Below are 20,252 nucleotides of genomic sequence, written 5' to 3'. Positions count from 1 at the left end.
ACCGGGGGGGGGGGCCCGCTCCGCGCTGCTCCGCGCTGCTCCGCGCCGCTCCGCGCGCCGCCGGGAATGCGCCGGCGATGAGGTCATGCCTTGGGAACGGGGGGGGAGCGGGGGGAAGAGAGGAAAAAAAAAAAAAAAAAAATAAGGGGGGGAAGACAGCGTTGACGTCACCCGCAGCCAATCAGCGCGGGCGGCGCAGGGCAGGGTGACGTCAGCCCCGCGGGCGCGGAGCGGAGCGGAGGGTCTGGGAGACGGGATACCCCGCGTAGTGAGCGGCCTGGGCACCGTAGCGCTTTCTGGGGGTGACCCTCCTGGCCGCTGAGGTCCCCGGGGGATACCCCCAGAGCCACGGCTGCTCCCGACAGAAGACGCACTGCCGTGTGTTTTTGGGTCATGGATGTTCCCCGGGCTGCCAGGGGCGGGTAAGGTTGAGCCAGGAGCTCTCCCGCAGGTGGAGCCGCCCCTGTCGGCTGCCAGCACCTTGCCCGCGGCTCGCCCGCCCGCCGTGGGGGCAAATACGCGGTGCTGAGCGTGGGGCAGCGGCGGGCTGGCGGGGCGCCCCACGGGGCTCGCTCGCTCTGGAGCGCCCAAGCTGGGGAAGAACAGACGTAAAGGCAGCGCGGTCTCGGGGAACGGCATGGCAAAGAGTGACCCAAAAGCTGTGCGTTCAGGAGGAGCCTGACCCACAGGTCGGCTCCTGGACGGATGGAATGGGCTCACCCCCATCCCGCTGCGATTTCACCAAAGAGCTGGGCAACTGTCCTGGCTACACAGCAGGGGGGTTTCTCTGTCCTTGGCCCTGGCCTGGCAACTCCAGCTTAGAGAGGGATTAGGATTTAGAAGCTTACGTTTTGCTGGTGCTTAGGAAATGAAGGGAACCTTCCTCCCTGCTGATACAGATGCCGGATGTTTTAAAATTAACTCTCATCTCTCCAGACGTGCGGCCGGCAGCTTGTTCAAGAAGAATGTCAAGCTCCCACAGTAACTGTCGGCAAAATCTTTCCCAGAAATGTCATTTCTCATAAAGCACCAGAGGTATAAAACCCTGGGATGCTAAAAAGTCTTACTCTCCCCATTGCATAAGCAATGTTGAGTTCATGCCCTTCTCCTACCTCAGGAAATCAGCTCACCCAAAGCTGTCAGCAGGGAAACCTTTACAAAACCAGAGCTACTCTAGCTAAATGCATGGATTTCAGCCCAGTTACCATAACTGATGGCAACATACTGGGGTAGGATGAGCACTCACTTCTCTAGCAGCTCTGTAGCACTTGGTCCTGATGGGAGCTGGAGCTGGAGCATGCCTGACATGGCTGGAAGGAAGCCTTTCCTGCTGGTTTTCCTGCCCAGTTCCCTCCTTGCAGCCATACAAAACACCCTAGATGGGGAAAATCTGAGAAAGGTATCTCTTGCTTCAGCTTCAGACTGTTTCCTCCCCTGCCCAACGCCCCTTTTCAAGGGTAAAATAGAAAAAAAGAGGGGGAAAGGAATGAGTGTGAAAATCCCAAAGCTTCGTTGTAAAAGCTGTTATCTAGGCAGAGAGCCATGAGCTCACAAAGCCTGCTGAAGGAAGAGGATTTAAACAGTTTCTTTCCAGACCCCAGTTAAAATCAATGTTTCCAACCCTAGACCTGGGACATCACTGCCAGATGAGCATCCCAGATCAGCTGTCAGGTAGATCGCTCCCTGGCACAGTGCAAGGGAGGAGTGTGGGAAAGGAGATAGGAGAAGGATTCAGGCTTGCAGTAGACAACGGATGGGGAGATGGTAAGAAAGAGACAGAGGATGGAATGTCCTGATGGACTGCCAGGCACCTGCCTTGGACTGTTCATTCCAACAACACACCAAGCTGAGCTCCCTCATGAGCCTTCATCCCTGGCAACCTCTCCTCAGCCACCCCATGGACCCCCTACTGCATCCCTGAGTGATGAGAACACAGGAGATTTGACCCACACAAAATCTCTATTGCTAGCAAATAGGAGGAGCTGCTTCAGCGGGGCTGGGTACCAGAGGGACACCGATTCTCACGACCAGCGGGAGAGGCTCCAGCCCAGGAGCTTGCATCTCTCCCACGCCCACTGCTTCTGTGCGAGGCGCTGCAGCCAAGCGCCTGGTGGGGAGAAACCAAAACAAATGATTCACTGCCGTTAAACTGCTCCCGGGATCACAGGGGCCAGGAGCAGGCGGTGGCTGAGGCTTGCAAAACCTCACCTGCCTCCCCAAAGCTGGGAGCTAACACTATTTAGATTCCAATCCCACTCAGCCTGACATTCTGGCATTCAGGTGCGGACCCACTGCTACGCCTGAGCGAGGACAGTGCTGTGAGCACACCTGGTCAGCTCTGGGTGGCTCAGCCATCCCTATTATCCCTATTTTCCCCAGGGGAAATTAAGCTGGGAGAGCCAGGGTAATGCTGTAATGGTCAGGCAGACAGAACAAAGCAGCCTCGTCTCTAAGCTCCATCTACCAGATGTGAATCTATTGTCTCAGCCCCAGGGCCATCACACCCCCTTCCCCATCAGCCATGATGAGCTGAGCAAAAATTATGCAGCAAGTTGCTTATTGCTAAAGGAAAGTGCTTAATTTCAGGGAAATAGCTTAAAAAATAATTCGCCCCACTCAGGTTTTTCCTCTTTCCCAGATTTCAGGTGCATCCAAAGATGGGTTGCTCCCATCTACGTGTTTCAAATGCAAGTTACACTTGTACATGTAGTGGTTCTTGCTAAAATGTTTTCCAGGCCTCCGAACTGCCATGGCAGGCCAAGTGCAGAAGAGCGCAGCAGATCCTCCTGTATCCTGCAGGAATTAAAATCAGAACCTGATCATGAAGGAAACTAAAACTAGGAAAAAGGAATTGCTGCCAAACCAACTTTCTTATCCATCAAAAAGGAGAGATGTTTTGTCAACCTGCAATTTCTGTAAATGGGTGAATAGTCTTTTTTTAACCTATTCTGGTGTTCAGATGCAGTTTCTCAAAGCACCAGCTGAGCCAGGCTGCAGTCACCCTCCATCCAGCAGGGCTGGCTGTGGCACAGGAAACTGTTCCCCCCTTTAGGGGGCATTGGCACCTCAAAACTGTGCTGACCAGAGTCAATCTTTGGGCTGACATGGCTCTGCCATGTGAGTGCCTCTCACCTTCACTGCAGTGTTCCAGAGTGGGGCACAACATGATGCTGGAGGAAGAGGCTCACTAGGCTTTGTATTGTCCTGTTTCGTAAAGAAAGGTATTGGCTGTGGTGAACTCTCAATCCACCTTAGGAAGGGCATCGCTTCCCTCTTTCACACCTGCCCATGTTCTCCCCAGCTTTCTCCCTTCATGGACGGGATGCAGCCCAGCACAGATCCCTAGTGGATCCCAGCACACCACCTTCCTCCTGCCAAGCCCAAAATGGTGTCACTCAGTGAAGAAAGCTGACGTGCTTGAACAGGCAGAAGGCACTTGCAGCATCACCAGGCAGGTGTGTTTCTCACATGGAGGCTTCCCCTGATCCATCTCCCGTTTCCCAGTAGAAGTGGCTCAGCACTGGCAGGGCGCTGAACCGCGCGTGCACCTCGCAAAAGCAGCCACGGCACAGTTAATCGCAGCAGTAGCAGGCTGGAGGGCTGCGTGCTGTGCCATTCAGCTCCGTGCATGCTGCAGAAACATTTATTCTGTGGCTCTCACTGCGCCGCCAGGCGCTCCTGCCAGAGGGAAAAAGGAAAAATAACCCGTCATACATTGAATAAATTCCCTCTGATTCCCTCTGCCCTGGACATGTTGGAGAAAAGCTGGGCTGTAGCGTGGAGATGTGCCAAATGTGGGGCAAGGTTGCTGAGTGCTGGCACAATGGGTCAAAGTCAGGGGATGGGAGGGGTGGAAGAGCAGGACCTTTGCACTGGCACGAATCTATCCTGACAGAGGAGCCCATGCTGGCAGCGTCAGCTGAGCTGCATGGAGGTGTTACAGTAACTCCGCTCAGGTGCAGGAAGTGTACCTGCTCCTTCGCCCCCAGTGCCAAAACAGCGTGCTGTGTTGGCACACACTTGGGTTTGCTCTGGGCAGTGATGGTAGGCGAGTGGCTTAGGTGTGCCTAGAAGCTGTCCAGGGTCATATTCACTTCTCTGGAGGCAGTGGGAGAGGGATAAGAGAGAGGACGGGGAAAGGGAATGAGGAGAGACACCAAATGGTTTTGTTTTAGTATATTCACGTCTTAAAAAATAATCTCTGCCCAGTGCTCCCAGACAAGTGCTTTCTTCTCTGTATGTGAATTGGGGATGAGAAAAACATTACCCTGGGCCAGAAGGCAGCACAGAGCTAGGCTCTGTGAATGGGTCTGTCAGGTCCAGACCCTTTTTCTCTACCCTTGTGCTGATTTTTGTTAGGCTGCTCACCAGTTGCTAGGTTTTTTTTGTTTTGCTTCAATCATTTTCACTGATGAGAGCATCTGCTGCCATCTGTGCCTCCCCCTCCTCCCACCGGCAGGGCCGCGGTCTGCCTGCAGAGCCAGGCACTCCTCACTGTCCAACCTGCTGCGAGTATCTGGGGATGGAGAGGAGGGAAGGGGCAGCTCCATCAGCGCCCTGCTCTTCCCCTGTATCTGCTAACCATACCTGACTGCTGCAATTGCACCAGTCACAGGATGCCCACAATGCCAAAGTCCCAGAACCTGGTGGCACTAAGCAAGGCTGCAGTTCCTCCTCTGAGAAGATATCAAGCCATGAGACAGTGCTGGAGGGGAAAACAGAGAAGAGAGGGCTTTGGTAAGGTCACCCAGTACAGCAGCACGTGGCTGGAAAGGGAGGCGAGAGCTGCTACTTGCTGGACATGTGACTCTGCCTCCCGGCCCATGAAATGCCTGGGCAGCAGGGTTATGATGCTACAGCTTGGTGTCAGCTTTTGCTGGTGGCTTACACACTGTGCAGAAGAATAGGGGTTGCCATTTGCATCTCTCTCTCTCTGTTAATTTGGGTATCCAGGCTGAAGGCTGCTCTGGCCCTGACTCACCATGCTTTGCCTTCATGCCTGGCAGCTCACCCCTGATAAGGGAACTCGCAGATGCCAGGAGGCCAGGAGGTCCTTACCTGAATTAGCTCTATCTCACCATGTTTATTACTGCCAGCCCGTAGATAAAGGGGAGTTGTGGGGTCGCGTTTAGCAACAAAACCCAAACCAGTTCTCCCCAGGCAGGATTCGAGGTGCTCTTGTCTGCAAACTGGTTCGGCGGCATTTGCGCAGGAGCGTCATCACTGAGCCGTGCGTGGCAGCCGGGGCAGAGGCGCGGGTGAGCTCTGAGCCTTGCGTAAGCGCCGCGGGCTTTGCTCACACGCGCTGCTTGGCCCCCAGCCACCTTTCCCTGCCAGCGTGGAAGGTGAATGTGTAACAGCGCCCGGGACCTCGCCTGACGCACGCGCCCCGGCTGGCACCAAGGGGCACATCCCTGCGGGAGGCTGGGGACCCGCTCCTGGCTGGTTTTAGGGCGCAGGAGCCACCCTCACCCCACAACTGCTCCTTGCACAAGCCAGCGCTTGCCCTGTGTAGGGGACTCGCAACTCTCCGACGGTGAGGCTTGGGGCGGGGAGTCCCCGAGGAGCGTGGATGGACCTCTGCTCCCTCCAAGGGGCGAGGGCGCGGAGCCTCCCGGCCCGCCCCGAGGCCGCGGAGATGGGCGGTGCGCTGCCGGCTGCGGTGGAGCGGTGTGAGGGGGCCCTCTGCCTGCCTCCCGCAGCAGGGCAGCTCCAGCTTGGCTGGGACGTCTCCCTCTCTGCCTCCGTGACCTCCTCCTAGGTACTGGTCCTGCAGTCAGGGTACCCGCGAAGCCATTTCATCGCCGGCCTGAACGAGCCCCGTCCCGCAGCATTTCCTCCCCAGACGAGGGTGCCCCTCGCCAGACTCGGTGGCCTTTCTCCAGTCTCATCTCGAATGCTTTTCAGCTACCAGGGACAAAAAACAGCAGTAGTGTTTTAGGCAGAATTGTACAATGTCACCTAAAAAGGGAACAATGGCTCCCCTCCTTCCCCATATCTCCCCTCGAGCAAAAGAAAAAGCAAAAAGCAATCCTCATCAAGCTGTCTGGCTCAGTTTCCCGCAGGAATACAATTGAATCTCTATATGGCAACGTGACCGTCAGTTCTTCCCCATATGAAAAGATGCTTCTCAAGCTGCGTTCGGCTGTTCCGCTCTTCCACCCCCTCCTCTCAGTTTTCCTTCCCGCCGCTGAACGCAACAGAGGCTGCGGCTTCGCAGCCAAAAAAAGGTGCGATTTGGAGAGCGTGGAGCGACGTTGTGAGTGGCAGAAGTGAAAAGGCAGAGAAGCAACTCTTGAAAGCCTGCCTTCTGCTGCGGCGGGTGTCAGCCTTGGCAAAACCTGAACTTCCAGAATTTTCTTGCAAAATTAAAAAAAAGAAAAGCAACTAGAGGACCTGTCGGATTTGGCTGCTGCTTTTCTTTCCCTTGTTCCCTCAAAATGAAAAAAAAAAAAAAAGTTCTTTCTTTCACTTAACAGCACAGTTGGTGCAATCTGGGATGTACTTGCCTGACAGTATATGGGAACGAAGTTTTGCTGTCTCAGTTTGGGGTTCCATGACACTGACAAGATGAAATGAATGCTGAATACCTTGATGCTGCTGCACTTGGAACACTCTTGCATGAATAAATTACTTTTTTTTTTTTTCTGCTAAGCAAGCTTGGAAAAATTTATGCGTCCCTCTCATTTTCACCATTTTGGGGGTGCTTTCCTCCTACTGTGAGTTTGGAGGAGTCTATTAAAATGAAGGGGGGGGGACACTAAGAGAGAGGAAGGCAAAGAGCAGGGGCTTTGCTGCCCCCCAGCCCTGAGCTGCAGATGAAGCCAAGGTGAGGGCTGTGGTAGAGCTGAGCATCTGCCTAGGGTCAGTCATCCCTTCCACCAGCCACAATGTTACTGCAGCCTTCTCTGCTGCCCTGTTCTTGTTTGAGGCAGGTCCAGGTGGACCTACAAACTGCCACAGCACAGTGATTTCACCTCCTACAACATGGCAACAAATAATAAATATGATGATTAATAATATTAGCCCTCCCTCTCCATCCCTGATGGTTTATACATGCAAAAATGTTGCAGAGTCAGTTCAATATTCCCCCTGGTTCATTAAACCAGCATCCATATTCCCACAGATAAGGTGGTCCATCAGGGGAAGGGATGATAGTAGCTCATTTGTCACACTTGTTAAATGTAGAAAAGGCTGGCTTTGGGTCACTTCCAGTTTTGTATCAGCTCTGCCTTAATCTGAGCAGCCTCGTGCCTGCATGCCAAGCAGGGCAGCTCTCTCCTGTGTAGCATGGGAGATGGGACCAGTGGTGTTGTCCCCACAAGGTTTCATAGAGTTGGGCGAGGGTCTCTGAGTGCAAAAGCATTTGCAACATGGCTCCAGCGAGTCCCAGCTCATAGAAAGGAACACACTCCTTATTCCAAGAAGTGCCAGGCACATTGGTTCCACAGTGATCTAAACCTTTGGCTTTGAGCCCCTGGTACTGCGTGCGTGGTCACCCTGTCTGAGTTATCCCCCAGGCTGCAACATGAGTAATTTTGTCTGTACCCTCTTTGGAGGCATTGCCATCATGGCAGGACACCTCCTTACTCTGCCTGAGACAAGGTCTGGATATAGCCTCTAGGTATGCCAGGATGGAAATGCTGATGGCTATGACTGCTCAGGTCTTGCTTCAGGGAAGGGAGCAAGAAGCATGCAAGAGAGGCTGGGAAGAGTCTTGACCTCTGGATGAGTGATCATAGAGCAGTTCATGGCTGAGATACTTCCAGGGCAACATGTACTTTGTTGCAAAACAGTCCCTTGATCTGGTGTGGAAATACCCTCCAGCGAGTGTGGAACAGAGAGGACTGCAGGTCTTTCTGCTCATAAGTCCTTCCATAAATGAAGGCCAGGCTGGGATTAAGGTGGGGAGACCTGAGAGGGAAGGAGGTGACATCTCATGAGGCTTTCAGGGAAGCATCCTCATGGTCTGCCCCCACACCTCGCTATGGCACATCCCTCACTGAGCACAGCCCAGAGACAGCCTGATTTAACCATGCACTCAGCAGATGATGAATTGTCCCATGACAGCCTGTCTACTCTGCCTCTCTCTTGCTTCATTTTCGCTTTCCTGGTGGGTGCAAAGGTGGGTGGTGTTGCCTTTTCCCAGTTCCATGGCAGTGACTGGTACCCCTTGGCATGAGGTCATCTTACAGCTGGAAAAAGATGAGGCAGCTGTGGCATATGAGATGACTTGAAGGGTCAGAGGGGCTGAAAAGCTGTATTTTAGTCCTAGTCTAGCCATTTATTTGTGGTGTTTTCAAATCAGGGCATGTTGATTTGCAGCCCCACAGGCAGCCTCCAGCAGGAAGGGCTCTGAGCTCCTGCCTCGTTCAGTGGCAAATGCACTTCATCTCTGAATCTGGCTCTTGGTAATGACCCTGGGAAGTGCTGCAGTAGCAGCATGTTCAGGCTGTGGCGATTTATTTCTATCTTCAATGTTGGTCCAAGCAGGAGAGGGGCGACCTGCCCACTTGGCTGCCTTTGTCTGCTTGCCATTGATCTTCCACCACAGGAGTCACTGAGGTCTCTGCTCTCAAATCTGGATCTGCACTCTCCTTCACAGCTGCATGTGGCCCTGACCTGCAGCAGCATCCCTCACTCCCACTTTAAATCTCTCCCAAGCAGCTGCTGGTGACATTAGCATTTTCTCTTGCCAGCCCATAGGGACCATGAGCCCAGCCCTCGTAAGGAAGGAATTAACCCATCAGCATCACATATCAGAGGTATCTCTTTATTGACTGTTCACAGAAATACAGTAGCACTCCACTTAGGTGGCTTAGGTGAATTCTCCAGGAGGTGCCCTCCTTCTCAGCACTGCTGGGAGATCCCAAGGAGAAAGCTGCCCTTTAACACTTCGGGGCTTCTCTAGAGGCTTTGGAGCTCCCCAGCATGAATTTCCTAACACCCTCAGCTCTCCAGGGGTTGGGAGTTGTTTGAACCAGTGGATGAAATTCAAGAGAATAAAAGGAAAAGAAATCCCCTTAAGCTGGGGGATGGTGGGGAGGTCTGAACACACCTGATATGTTATGAGACAGCCCTGCCTTGGTCCCCATCCATCACTGCATGTCTCTCCAGCTTCACAGGATCCCCCTGCTCACAGAGCTCAGCTGTCTGCCACTAGGCGTGTGTCGCTCTGGGCTTTCCACACTCTTTTCACACAGCTTGTTGGCCATAAAATAAATATTTCTTGGTCTATTTTTGTCCCTGTACATGTGCAAGAGTGAAACCCTTTCCTATAGCAGTTCACGTACCATTTTGGGGCAGGAAGGGTATGCTCAGCTGGGTTGATAAACTAATATAACTTTTATTTATGTACTTTTTTTTCTTTCTTTTTTGCAATCAAGGTGTAGTGGGTTTTTTTGCGTGTCCTTGCTACAAGAAACAACTGCAGACACTTCTGGCATAGAGGCATTTTGGCGGCGGCGGCTGCTGTTGGCCTCACTCTAGTAGTCAGTGAGAGGGTATCGCAGGAAGATGAAGATAAGGATGATACAGAAGGTGGCAAGGGCTGAGCTGGTGATGTTAAAAAGCCGGGCTGTCTTGGCATCTTCAACTGCTCCATTTAAGTCATTGAGGAGTTTCTTATCCCGGACCTGAGACAAAAAATAATTAAATAAAGTAATTGTATTATGCATGACAGATATAACTTATTAGCTAAATGCAAACCCAGTGCACCTGTACATGGTTATATGTACAGCAGGTGAGGGCTGGGCTGTGCCTCTTTGTATTTGAATGCTTGGGGTGCCATAAAACACCCTGTGGTGAGGTTTGCACTCTGCCTCTGCTATGGATTGAGCTTGTGAAGCCAAGTACTCTGGGCTGGAAATTTCTGGGAGTGGAGAAGACCTGGAAGAATGACCCATTGCTGTTACCAAGCAGGCAAACCAGGTCCCTGTGGTCCCCAGAGTGCGTCAGTATAATTTTGAGCCTGAGGGTCCACAAGGGAACTGAGATACTGTTGTGCATCCCAGGCACACTGGCACTAAAGCACAGTGCCTGCTGTGTTGTAACCCCCTGGCCCTGCAGCACCAGGCTTTGGCTCACCCAGCCCACAAGTGAGGAGACTGGCTGTTGTTCCACTATGCATCCCTGTGCCTCCATCTGCACTGAGGGGCTGAGCAGGTGAAGCCTGGCACGGCATCCTACTGCAGCTTCAGGGTTGCGCACGAGCCTCCAGCATATTAAGTAGTCCTGGGTTAATGAGTTCCTTTCCTTTTGCAGGTCTTATGCGGCTTGTGTAGCGTCTCTATTCTGACAGCACAGTCTGCTCCCTTCAATATCCTGCAGGCTGGGACTTTCATGGGCTTGCCTTGGGACAGCTCTGCAGTGCATGGCAATGATTGCGCAGGTCCATGTCAGTGGCCTGTCCCCACCTCCTCCAGGCTGCCAGACAGTGCATGGCACTGCCAGGCAGTGATGCCACTGGCAGGCAGCAATGGCGTTACCAGGCAGCAGATGACAGTGCCGGGCAGCAGATGGCACTGCAAGGCAGCAGATGGCACTGCCAGGCAGTGATGGCATTACCAGGCAGCGCATGGCACGGCCAGGCAGCAGAAGGCATAGCCAGGCAGTGCATGGCACCGTATGGCAACGATGGCATTGCAAGGCAGCAGATGGCACAGCCAGGCAGCGATGCCACTAGCAGGCAGGGATGGCACTATGAGGCAGTGGATGGCACAGCCAGGCAGCTGATGGCACTGTCCACCAGTAGCAGCTCTGCAGTTTGATCCCAGTAGATGAGGTGCCAGGCTCCATCCCTTCCTAGCAGGGATGTGTTCCTGTCCCCAAGCTGCCCCCTCAGCCAGCATTCAGCAGACTCAGGCAGCTGGAGCCACAAGGACAAAAGAACCAGGAGACTTGACCCCTCATCCCTTTTCCATATCCAAGCCCAGGGTCTGGCAGGGCCTGCCCCACTGCTCGCTCTTGCGTGGGGGCTGTGTGCCCTTCACAGCCTGTCTTGGTCCCGGCAGTGAAAGCCCTGCTGGGCACTGCCAGTCGGACACTAGATGTTGGTGGCAAGATGCAAAAACCAGCACCAGAGTCATACCGAGGAATATTAAAAGGCTTTTATCGACCAGGAGCTTTCTGAAAAGACTCTGTGATGGATTCAGACCACGTCTTACAGACTTTTTCTCTCTTCTTCCTGCAGTGCTTACACATGGGACTGTCCTGAAAGCCTTCTGCAAGCTGCTGGATATAGGAAAGGGTTGCTGAACCCCTCATTCCCCTGGAATGATGTTGGTTCACGGGGCCTCCAAAACCATCTCTCAGACCCGCAAGAAATGTTCCTCTCTTCTGTCGCACCAGTGAGGACCTCTCTGCAAAGGCAACTCCTGATCTTCATTAATCCCGGACTGTGGGCAGGGAGGCTGCTGTTGGCACGAGGCCCACAGGACGTGGTGCTGGCAGGCACACGGGCAAGAATGAGAGCTCTGTTTTCATTCTCATATTAAATCTTACGGTGCCATGCCCTCGGCCTCTGATGTGCCCCACTCCTGGGAGCCTGCAGCTGGAGCTGGTGCCAGCCACCCATCACTTCACTGTTGAGTGCTCAGCTCAGCATCCTTCTGGGATCAAAAGAGGGGACAGTCACAAAATTGCATGTGGCTCTGTGGCATGCTCTGCTGGAGCTCTCAGCAGTGGAGATGATCTCTGGGAAGGCAGCAAGCTGGCAGCATGGGAGCCCACATGCCTTTTTGTGTCAGCTGAATGTCCGGGATGACTCACATCTGAAATTATTCAGTAAGTTTAGCATCCTCCCAGAATCGCCTGGACTCAGCAGCGCCAGGCATCTGGCACCTTCTCATCCACTGGTGAGAAGCAAGGAGGTCCTTGCAACCAGAGCCCCAGGGGTGCTGGATTCAGGCCAGAAATCCCGCCTGCTGCTCCCAGCAGACTCTTTGAAGCTCTCACATGCTTCCTTCTTCCCAGCGATGGGGCTGCCTCAGGCAAAACCTACATGGAGCAAATGCCTTTTGCCCCTTCTTCTGCTGTAACCCAGCCACTGCTGGGAGAATTTGCTCTCTGCCGCAGGGGAGGTGGTATTTGCCACCAGCATTTACCAGGCAGACAGAGGTTTCTCCAGCAGACCGGCATGGCTGGCACACCAAGCTCTGCAACCCTCCTGTAGCCAAGCTGCTTTAGCTTTGTGGGGCCGGTTCTTCTTGGCCCCAGGAGCTCTCTCCTACTCCTTGTTTCATGTTCCCCCTGTCCCTGGGGTGCCCTGCCACCCTAATTTCCATGCCCAGCCTTCTCCCAGTGCTCCAAGCAGCCTCTCCCAGTAGTGTCTCCCACCTCCCACCAGCTCACACTTGGGACCAGTGCTTTAACAACACACTTCAGGAGCACCTCTTCTTGGCTTTCCTGTGGCTCTCCCTTTGGCCCTGCTCCAGTCTTACTGCTGCTGCTAAGCGTCTGTAGTGAGGGATGCCTGGGGCTGCCCTCTCCCCCATGCCACCATTTCCTCACAGTTCCTTTTTTTGTCCCTTCCAACTCTTCTCTTTTTTGTTTTTTGGGCCCAAACAATGGTAGGATGGCTGCCTTTGACTCCTACCTAAGGGCACCCAATGGCCTCCTCTCCCTGCACCTCCAGATGGTTCCATCCACTCACTCCTACCAACACGGAGTTCTGCCTGCATTCCCCATCTCCAGCAGCCTCCTGCTCTTTCCCTTCCCTACCTCTGCCCTGGGTCTTCTCTGGCTGTTCTGGCCTTGGCTGTCTGGAATCCCCAGCCTCACTGAGTCCTTGGTCCCCTTCCCCTCCTCCATTAGTACTTTCCTGTGCACCTACAGCTTCAATGGTCTCCCCCATGCAAATCATCCCTGATTGTCCATTATAATTTATATTGCAGCAGAGCCTCTAACTGCCAGACAAGTGCAAGGGCCCCTGTGGCACACAAGTGCAATGAAAAGGAGTTTATCCTTACAAACCACTCACAGCTTCAGCCTCCCACATCTCTCCAGGGCAGCCTTGTCTCCTTTTGCATGGCCTTGCACCCTCAGGTGCTTCCAGATGTCTCCCTTTAAAGTCCTGCTGTGGTAACTGATCTGGGCTATGGAGGAGCTCTCCTGGAGAGCAGACAAGTGTTTCAGCTCCTTCCCTGCTTTGTCCTTAAGGAAATGCTGGTGTCTTTATCATAGCCTAGCCTCAGCTTTTCCTGTTTTCATGCTCCTGTGGCCACCATCATCATCATGTGCTGACAACTGGTGCATGAGCTTCTGGGAGCCCTGGAAGCTGCTTCCTTCCATAGCCAATGAGATGAGGCATGGTCAGGGACAGGTCCTCAAGGTCACAGAGTGAACCCTCACCCCAGACCCAGGTTGTGTGTTTCCTTAGTCACAGACTCTTATCATCACTTTGACCTCATCTTGCCTAAAATTAGATGGGGATTTTTGGCCCTGCTTTGCACTGAGATGAGTGGTGTGTGAGGATAATTACTTCTGCTGACTATGGGGTTTCCCTGGGCACCCCAAAGCTCTGTGTGGTGGCCTCTTTGGAGATCCCACGCTGGACAAGGCAGGGCTCACCTCTGATACAGGTTGACAAGTTATACAGTTTCTTTCTTCTTCCATGCCTGTTCTCACATGAAACAAATACAGCTTTTGTGCTCTAACGTGCAAACCTTTCTCCTCTCCTCTCCCACGGGCAAAAGGCGGTGATGACCTTTCCATTCATCCATGGTTGACTGTCACCTCCCTGCTGCTCACCTTGTCCTCCAGCATCTCCATTTTACCATGTCCTCCCATACCTCCAGCGTGCCAGTGCCCGAGGGTTCTTTCTCTCCTCCCCTGATCACCATCCTCTGCCCTTTCTTCCCTTGGGGTTTTGCCTTCTGCTTCCTCTCCAAGTGCTGCTTTTGGTTGCTACATACCCTTCCCCAGCAGTCACCTCTCTTCTCTCTGCCCTGGGGCTTGGACCCTCTCATTTTTAGGAGCAGGAAACTTGCTGCTCTAGTAAAAAGTGCTGCCTCAGCTTGCAGAAGAAGACCAATGGTTTGTTGAGAACGACTCTAATGAGGCTGTATTTAAGGCAGCCTGGCAGTCCACAGCTTGTTGTCAGTAAACCCATTTCTATGCAGAGCTCTGTGTCCCTACACATAAGGAGCTCTGGAGGGGATCCTTGGATTTATTTGCTCTATGAATTGCTCAAGAGCTCTCCAGCCCACATACCTCCACCACACCAGCACTGGCATCACGGGACTGTCACCTCAGCATTTCACCCACCTCCATAAACTCCTGCTCCTCCCGAAAAGCAGGCTGAGAGGCTGCCTGAGAGGTTGGGTGCGGCAGCTTCTCTGCTTCTCAGGGTTAATAAATAGCTAGGGATTTGTGCTGGTCTGCTTCCACTTGAAACAGGAAAGATCAACAAGTGGCAAGAGGGGAAGGCAAACAGTTGTGCCAAGAACTGTGTGCTAAGGGCTGGGCAGAAAGCCGGCAAGAGAACTCGACATATTTCGGTGACCTCAAGGGACAGGAAAATTCTGCAAGCAACATTGTGGGCTGCTGGTGGGGCTTAAAAAGCCAGCAGGGCTTCTTGGCATCTTCATCTCTATACAGCCACAGAGAAGCATCTGTACCACGGCTCATCTCAGACCCCAGCTCCTCTGATCTACCGCCTCATGGCATAATGGGTACTGAGAAGGACTTGGCTCACCCCAGCAGTCTCCAGAGACAGACCTCTTAATGACTGAAGCGAGATCTCCTGCCACCAGGCACTGATGCATCATTCATTACTGCTTGGAGCTGGGAAGGAGGGAGGGAGGGAGGGAGCTGCCGAATATGAGGTGATGACATTTGCTTCTGATCAAAACCGACTGAATCCAGTGTTGCTGTTGGAGTGATCATCACATCTGTGCTGAGCTGCGGTTAAGGTTACTTTAGGGTTTCTAATTTCCCTGGTCCTGCTGTTGATCTCTTCTTCCCCAGCACTCCCCCCCACACACAGTTAGATGTGAGTGCCTTGCTTGCACTCTGTGAGGCTGACCTTGAGAAGCCTAAGGTGCTAGAAATGACCCCTGGAGGGATATATGAGTTGGTGTGACACCATTGCAGCCCAGCAAGCTGTGGCTGCTGAGGATCTGGCCTGCTACTGGTGTCAGTGAAGATGAGGCATGCAGTCACACTCTTGTTCGGAGTGCTTGGCTGGAATGTCTGTCACACAGAGGACTTGGCTTGGATGTCACAGTCTCTGCCCTCACCTGACTTCATGTGTTTCTTTTTTCATAAATTCTTTGGTGCTGGGGTAGTGTTTTTTGGTATTTTTTAGTAAACGGTCATCACCATGAAATAGCATTTTCCTGCAGAAAGAAATCTAGAAGGCTGTAGTTCTCATGCAAAAGGCCAGGCAGACGTGCCTGCTTTCCCACATGTGGCTGAAACCAATAAAATAGGGCACGGGGAAGGAGATAGCTGTACAGTAATATTCAAGTGTACCAAGCATATATCTGGCTTCCAGTGTGGGCATTATGCTGCTGAAACCAGTGGAAATACTAGGGTGTGCTCAGATATATACTGAAACATCTCATGGACTTGCGATACAAAGGATGTACTGCTTTATTAACAGTATGAATCTGTCAAAAGCAGATGACCTTCATGACAGGGAACTGAAAATGCTATTTCTGATAATGCAAACAAGAATTCCTGAGGTTGCTAGATGTTTCAGTTATTTAAAGGAAATCTAAAAAGTGTAGCCCAGGAACCGCTTAATGGCATCAGTGCACTGACAGTCCTTCAGCCAGGAAACCTTTGCTCCACTGGCTGAGGGCTGTGCTGGGCTCAGGAAGGGGAAGGTGCCACTCCACTCTTCTCACTCCTGCAGCACATTAGTCAGTCTCTTCAGAGCACAGACATCCTAGAAAGGGTGGGACTTAAGAATCTACTGCTCAATTGTCCTTACATTTAATTGCAGAGGAACAAGAGAAGTCTGTTTAAAGGGACATCTGTCCTCAGGGCATTTTTTGCTCCTACTTTCTCTGAACTTCCTGGGAGAAACATTATTGATGGTAAAAGAGATGAAAACATGCTTCAGGAGAAATAACCCTGACATCCAGCCAGGCTAAGATGTTGTGAAGGTCTCTGCAGTAGCTGTGAGTGAGTATTCTGCCTTTCTGAACATCAGTCTTCCCCACAACAGAGCTGCTACTGCCCCAGCATCCTTGTTGCCTCTTATCACTCATCCCCATTGCCTCTCATTGCCCATCCCAACAGCAGCTCGTGAGAGCACTCAGCATCCCTTCAGTCACTTGCTCGCTCTGTCCTCTGCCTCTGAGGAACATTTTGTTTCTATTTTCCCCTTGCCACAGAGTCACAGCCACTGGGGATCTCCAAGATCAGAGCAGAGTTATTTCTACCCGATCAGCATTACCTCTTTTTGGGTACCGTGGTTATATCTGACCAGCTACTGCCCCCTCAGTCCTAAAGCCAAGGTTTGTTTTTGACAGCCATCTTCTATTTTTCTTTCCCTGATTTGGAGCAAATTTGCCTTTTCACCTTCCTTCACTACTGCTTCTTTTTTTCATGATGGAGTTTCTGTCCTCTAGATCTTTACAGACAGATGCTGGGCCCACGCCTCTGCTCTGTTGAAGGCCTCGGGTTACTTCCGGGCTTTGACCTTCCTTCTACCCCATGTCAGGGATAGTGAAGGGTCCAGCCTCTAAAAACTTTACAGATGGCAGACCCTGCTTTGTCCTGGGGAAGGGTCAGCCTTGACCTCGAGCTCTCCTGCCCCCCGGCTGCAGCAGCAAGGGACCACATCTACCCAGATACTCATTTGTAGCCTCTTCTACGTGAAAGATGTCCATCATTAAAGGCAAATACGGATGAGAAAAGGCTTAAAAAATAAGGAGGAAGCCAATTTCTTCCCTTGCTGGCTAAAGGAGAGGGAAGTGTTAAGGGACTCCCTCCACCTGCTTGTGTTAGGCTGCTACTGACTGGATTTGCCCTTTGGTCAGTCCTGCTTTTGGTGATGCTTTGCCCTGGCATGATTTAGGTTATTAAATGCCTCACCCAGGTAGCAGTGATGCCTCCTGCATGGGCAGTGGATGGGTGCTCATCTCCCATTTTGGGCAAGGGGAAACTGAGGCAGACACCACAGTGCCGGTGCTGAGTGAGCCCAGGACACAGGTCCCCAAGCCTCTCTGATGGAGACCCTGACAGGGTTGGGAGCAGCCTCCTTGCAGTGCTGGGTGCTCAGAGTCCAGCTCAGGGGAGCTGGATGGGGTTAATTGATCTGCTTCTGTGACGAAGCCCGTCTGCGCCTGGCCTTCCTCTAAATGCTGCCTGCCAAAACAAATCAGCTAGCTTCTCTCCAGGCCACCCAGCCGCCCCGGGCTCTCTGCACATCCATTCAGTTAGTTTTGCATCTGGCAGGCAGGGAAGGGGAGGGCAGCCCAAACCCCTCACTCCTGGCAGCTGCCAAGGGGCTGCCTGTTTGCCGGGCACCATCCCTGCCGAGTTGCTCTCCCCTGCAGCTACCAGGAATAATAACCTGGTCCCATTCCCATCATGGGCTGTGCTCCACGCCATCACGCTCTCCAACAACATGGCTCTGTATTCCTCCGGCCCCAATGCTGTGGGAAGCCCCCTGCACTTTCTTCCACCTCCTCATTCCTATGATGCTGGCAGGTTGTCAGGGCTTGCTCTGGGATTTAGAGGGCTTGGGGTGGGGAAAGCTGGCCAGCAGCTCCGGTGTTCTAATTAGGGAGAGGGCAAGAAAGAAACAGGCAGGACTGCCCTGGACCTTGTCAGCTGCTTCCCTCCTGTAACTTGCCAGGCGATGGCTGATCCTGATCAGCTGCTTCTTACTGCTTCTGCCTGACCATCCAGTGCTGCTGGGTCCTATCCTGATGATCTCTAACAGACAGGATCCCAAATAAAGGACCTGGTGCCACTGTGTCTGTGGGTGCAGCACGAGCCAAGCCAGCCCTGTGTTGCCTGCCTGTCACGCTGCCACTGTGGTACAGAGGAGCCTCTGAGGGTACTCGGAGCAAGTCAAAGCGCCTCTTACCCACCTGAAGTAACATCCCAGGCTCCAAAACACACCTCGGCTCTTCCCATCCCCGTCCCCATTGGCTGCACCCTCACATTTGGGTGGCAAAGATGTGTTTCACATCAGGTGCAACCCCCAAACGCTTCCCCCCTCTCCGGTCACCCCTTACCCCGTGCCTTGTGCTCAGTACTCACTTTCAATGAATAGGCCAAGGCGATGAAGCCAAGGCAGCAGAAGTTGAGGTATACAAAGTTGAAGATGGACCAGAGATAGTAGTCGTTCACCTCGGTGGTGTCGGGGTAGATTTCGATGACGGTGGTAGGGTTGGTCATTGTCTTCTTCTCCACCGAGTGCTTGCACGGGACTGCCGGCCGCAGGCTGTCCCCTTTGCAGCTCTTGCTCTCCATGAGATAAACGGCAGAAGAAGGAGACAGGACGGGCGAAGCTTGCCGGAGAGCTGGGGGCTTGGCGATGCAGGCGAAGCAGCCCTGTGGGGGACCCTGGGGGGGTCTCGGGGTCCAGGCCACCCCCTCAAAGGGGCATGGCGGGCCCAGCGGGGGGTCCTGTGTCCTCTCCGTGGTGGCTGCCGCGGCGTCACCGCGCTCTGCCCTGGCAAAGCGAAAGCACCCCCGTGAAAAATGGGGGTGAGGGGATGGAAAGGCCAGGTGAGGGGGAGGGAGAAGAAAAAGGGGGGAAGGAGCAGAAAAGGGTAGACGTGGGGGGAAGGCAGGAGAGAGAGAGGGACCGGGAGACAGAGGAGAGAGCGGGAAGAGGAGTGAGGGAGTGGGCAGAGAGGAGAGAGGGAGGAGAGTAGGGCAGGCAGGAGGGGGAGGAGGGAGCACCGCTACACCCGAGGACCACGACGCCGCCGCCTCGGCGCGGAGCTGCCGCCGGCCCCGGCCCCGCGGCGGGGGCAGAGACGCGGGCAGCGGCAGGACCATCCCTCCCATCTTCCAGGTCCTCCCCCCTCCGCTACCCGCTGTCCTGCATGACCCGAGCCCGAGTCACCAGTGGGGAAATTTTATTTATTTATTTATTTTTTTTTTTAGAGAAAGGAGACAAATAAAAGCAGAAAGAAACACTTGGGAGGCGCCGGGGGGCTGCGGGGGAGTTGCCAGCCCGGCTGCGCTGCAGCCACCCGCAGCCCTCCCTGCTCGCCTGTCTGTCTGTCGGTCTGATTGTCGGGGCCTTCTCCTCTCTGTCCCATGCCGGGATGGGAGCGGGTGGCTCGGCTGCGGGCGGAGCGGGTCTCCCGGTGCGGCAGAGCAACCCGCCCCTCCGCCCTCCCTCCGTCTCTCCTGGGGAAAGTGGGTATTTGGGGGGGGATTTTTTTTTTCCCTAAGTCCTAGTCTCTGCGGGATTCCAAATGGGGTTGCATTTCCCGGGTCCTTCTACCTGCCAGCAGGTTCCGCCCCCCCTCCCCTCCCCTACCCCCCCCCCCCCCCCCTTTTTTTTTTTTTTTTTGAGAATACTGTGGCCGGAGAGGAGGAGGGGAAGAGGAGATCTAGACAGAGGATGGGGAAAGGGATATTGGAAGAGGTTCCCCTCCACCCTAGCTTTGCAAATAGGAGAAACTAGTCCACCTCTGACTGCCCGTCCGTCGGTCCATCCGTCTCCTCCGAAGGCATCAGGAGGAGCGAGGGATACTCACAAGGAGGGATGCGGGGAGTCGCTGCATATCCGGCTCAGCACTGCCTCCGGCTCGGCTTCCTCGGCGCTGGAGTTGCGGGAGGAGGAGAGGGCGGGGGGGGGCACCCATGGACTAGGGGCGGGCAGGGGGCGGGGGGGGGCACCCATGGGCTAGCGATGGGCAGAGGGGGAGTTAGGGAATGGGAAGGTCAACCTGCAGCCCCCTCCCTCCCCCCGAACATGCTTCACGCAGGAGAGCTCCTCCGCGTCTCAGCCCTTCTCCTCGTGTCCCCCCCACTGGGACGTCACCTCCTGCTTGGAGCATCCTGGTAGCGCCCCGCTGGAGAGGGGCATCTCCTGGGCCTCGGTCGAGCGGCTTCCCCGAGCATCAGAAGGGGATGGTCGGCCCGATTCTACCCAGCATCACCCACAGAAAGCTTTGCAGAGGGGACTCGCTGCAGCCTTGTTTGCGGGTTCACTTCCATGAACCCGGGTGAAAAACTAAAGCAAGTGTGGCAGGAGTGCGTGGGGACAACTGGAATTAACAAGGGGAGGTGGTGGCGATGCAGTGCTGTGGGGAAAAAAGGGCTCTGCT

At 53.8% G+C, this 20,252-nt stretch overlaps 1 protein-coding gene across 2 annotated transcripts; it reads right to left on the bottom strand.

The window, feature by feature from the left end:
• Nucleotides 1-8,752: 8,752 nt before the first annotated feature.
• IFITM10 (interferon induced transmembrane protein 10) lies at nucleotides 8,753-19,947 on the bottom strand. Of its 2 annotated transcripts, none has more exons than XM_027651260.1 (3): nucleotides 19,680-19,947; nucleotides 18,223-18,637; nucleotides 8,753-9,635 (listed from the first exon to the last, which is right to left on the bottom strand). In XM_027651260.1, the coding sequence occupies exons 1-3, from the start codon at nucleotides 19,823-19,825 to the stop codon at nucleotides 9,486-9,488; spliced, it is 711 nt and encodes a 236-aa protein (XP_027507061.1). In that variant the 5' UTR covers nucleotides 19,826-19,947; the 3' UTR covers nucleotides 8,753-9,485. The 2 variants fall into 2 exon arrangements, with proteins under 2 accessions (XP_027507061.1, XP_027507062.1); XM_027651261.1 differs by having other exon boundaries at nucleotides 19,612-19,705.
• Nucleotides 19,948-20,252: the final 305 nt, after the last annotated feature.

The sequence above is a fragment of the Corapipo altera genome, unplaced genomic scaffold (genome assembly GCF_003945725.1).
Source record: "Corapipo altera isolate COAL_440 unplaced genomic scaffold, ASM394572v1 78, whole genome shotgun sequence".
Classification (NCBI taxonomy): Eukaryota; Metazoa; Chordata; class Aves; order Passeriformes; family Pipridae; genus Corapipo; species Corapipo altera.
The sequence above is the reverse complement of the archived record's forward strand: the minus strand, read 5'-3'. Positions and strand labels throughout refer to the sequence as shown.

What these genes read in the sequence shown, in the direction of transcription:
- IFITM10 (XM_027651260.1), bottom strand. Translation starts at nt 19,825, where the DNA reads ATGGGTGCCCCCCCCCGCCCCCTGCCCGCCCCTAGTCCATGGGTGCCC. An exon ending in GACTCCCCGCATCCCTCCTT is followed by an intron (nt 18,638 to 19,679) that starts GTGAGTATCCCT and finishes TCGCTTTGCCAG; the next exon opens with GGCAGAGCGCGGTGACGCCG. An exon ending in CCTTGGCCTATTCATTGAAA is followed by an intron (nt 9,636 to 18,222) that starts GTGAGTACTGAG and finishes TTTTTGTCTCAG; the next exon opens with GTCCGGGATAAGAAACTCCT.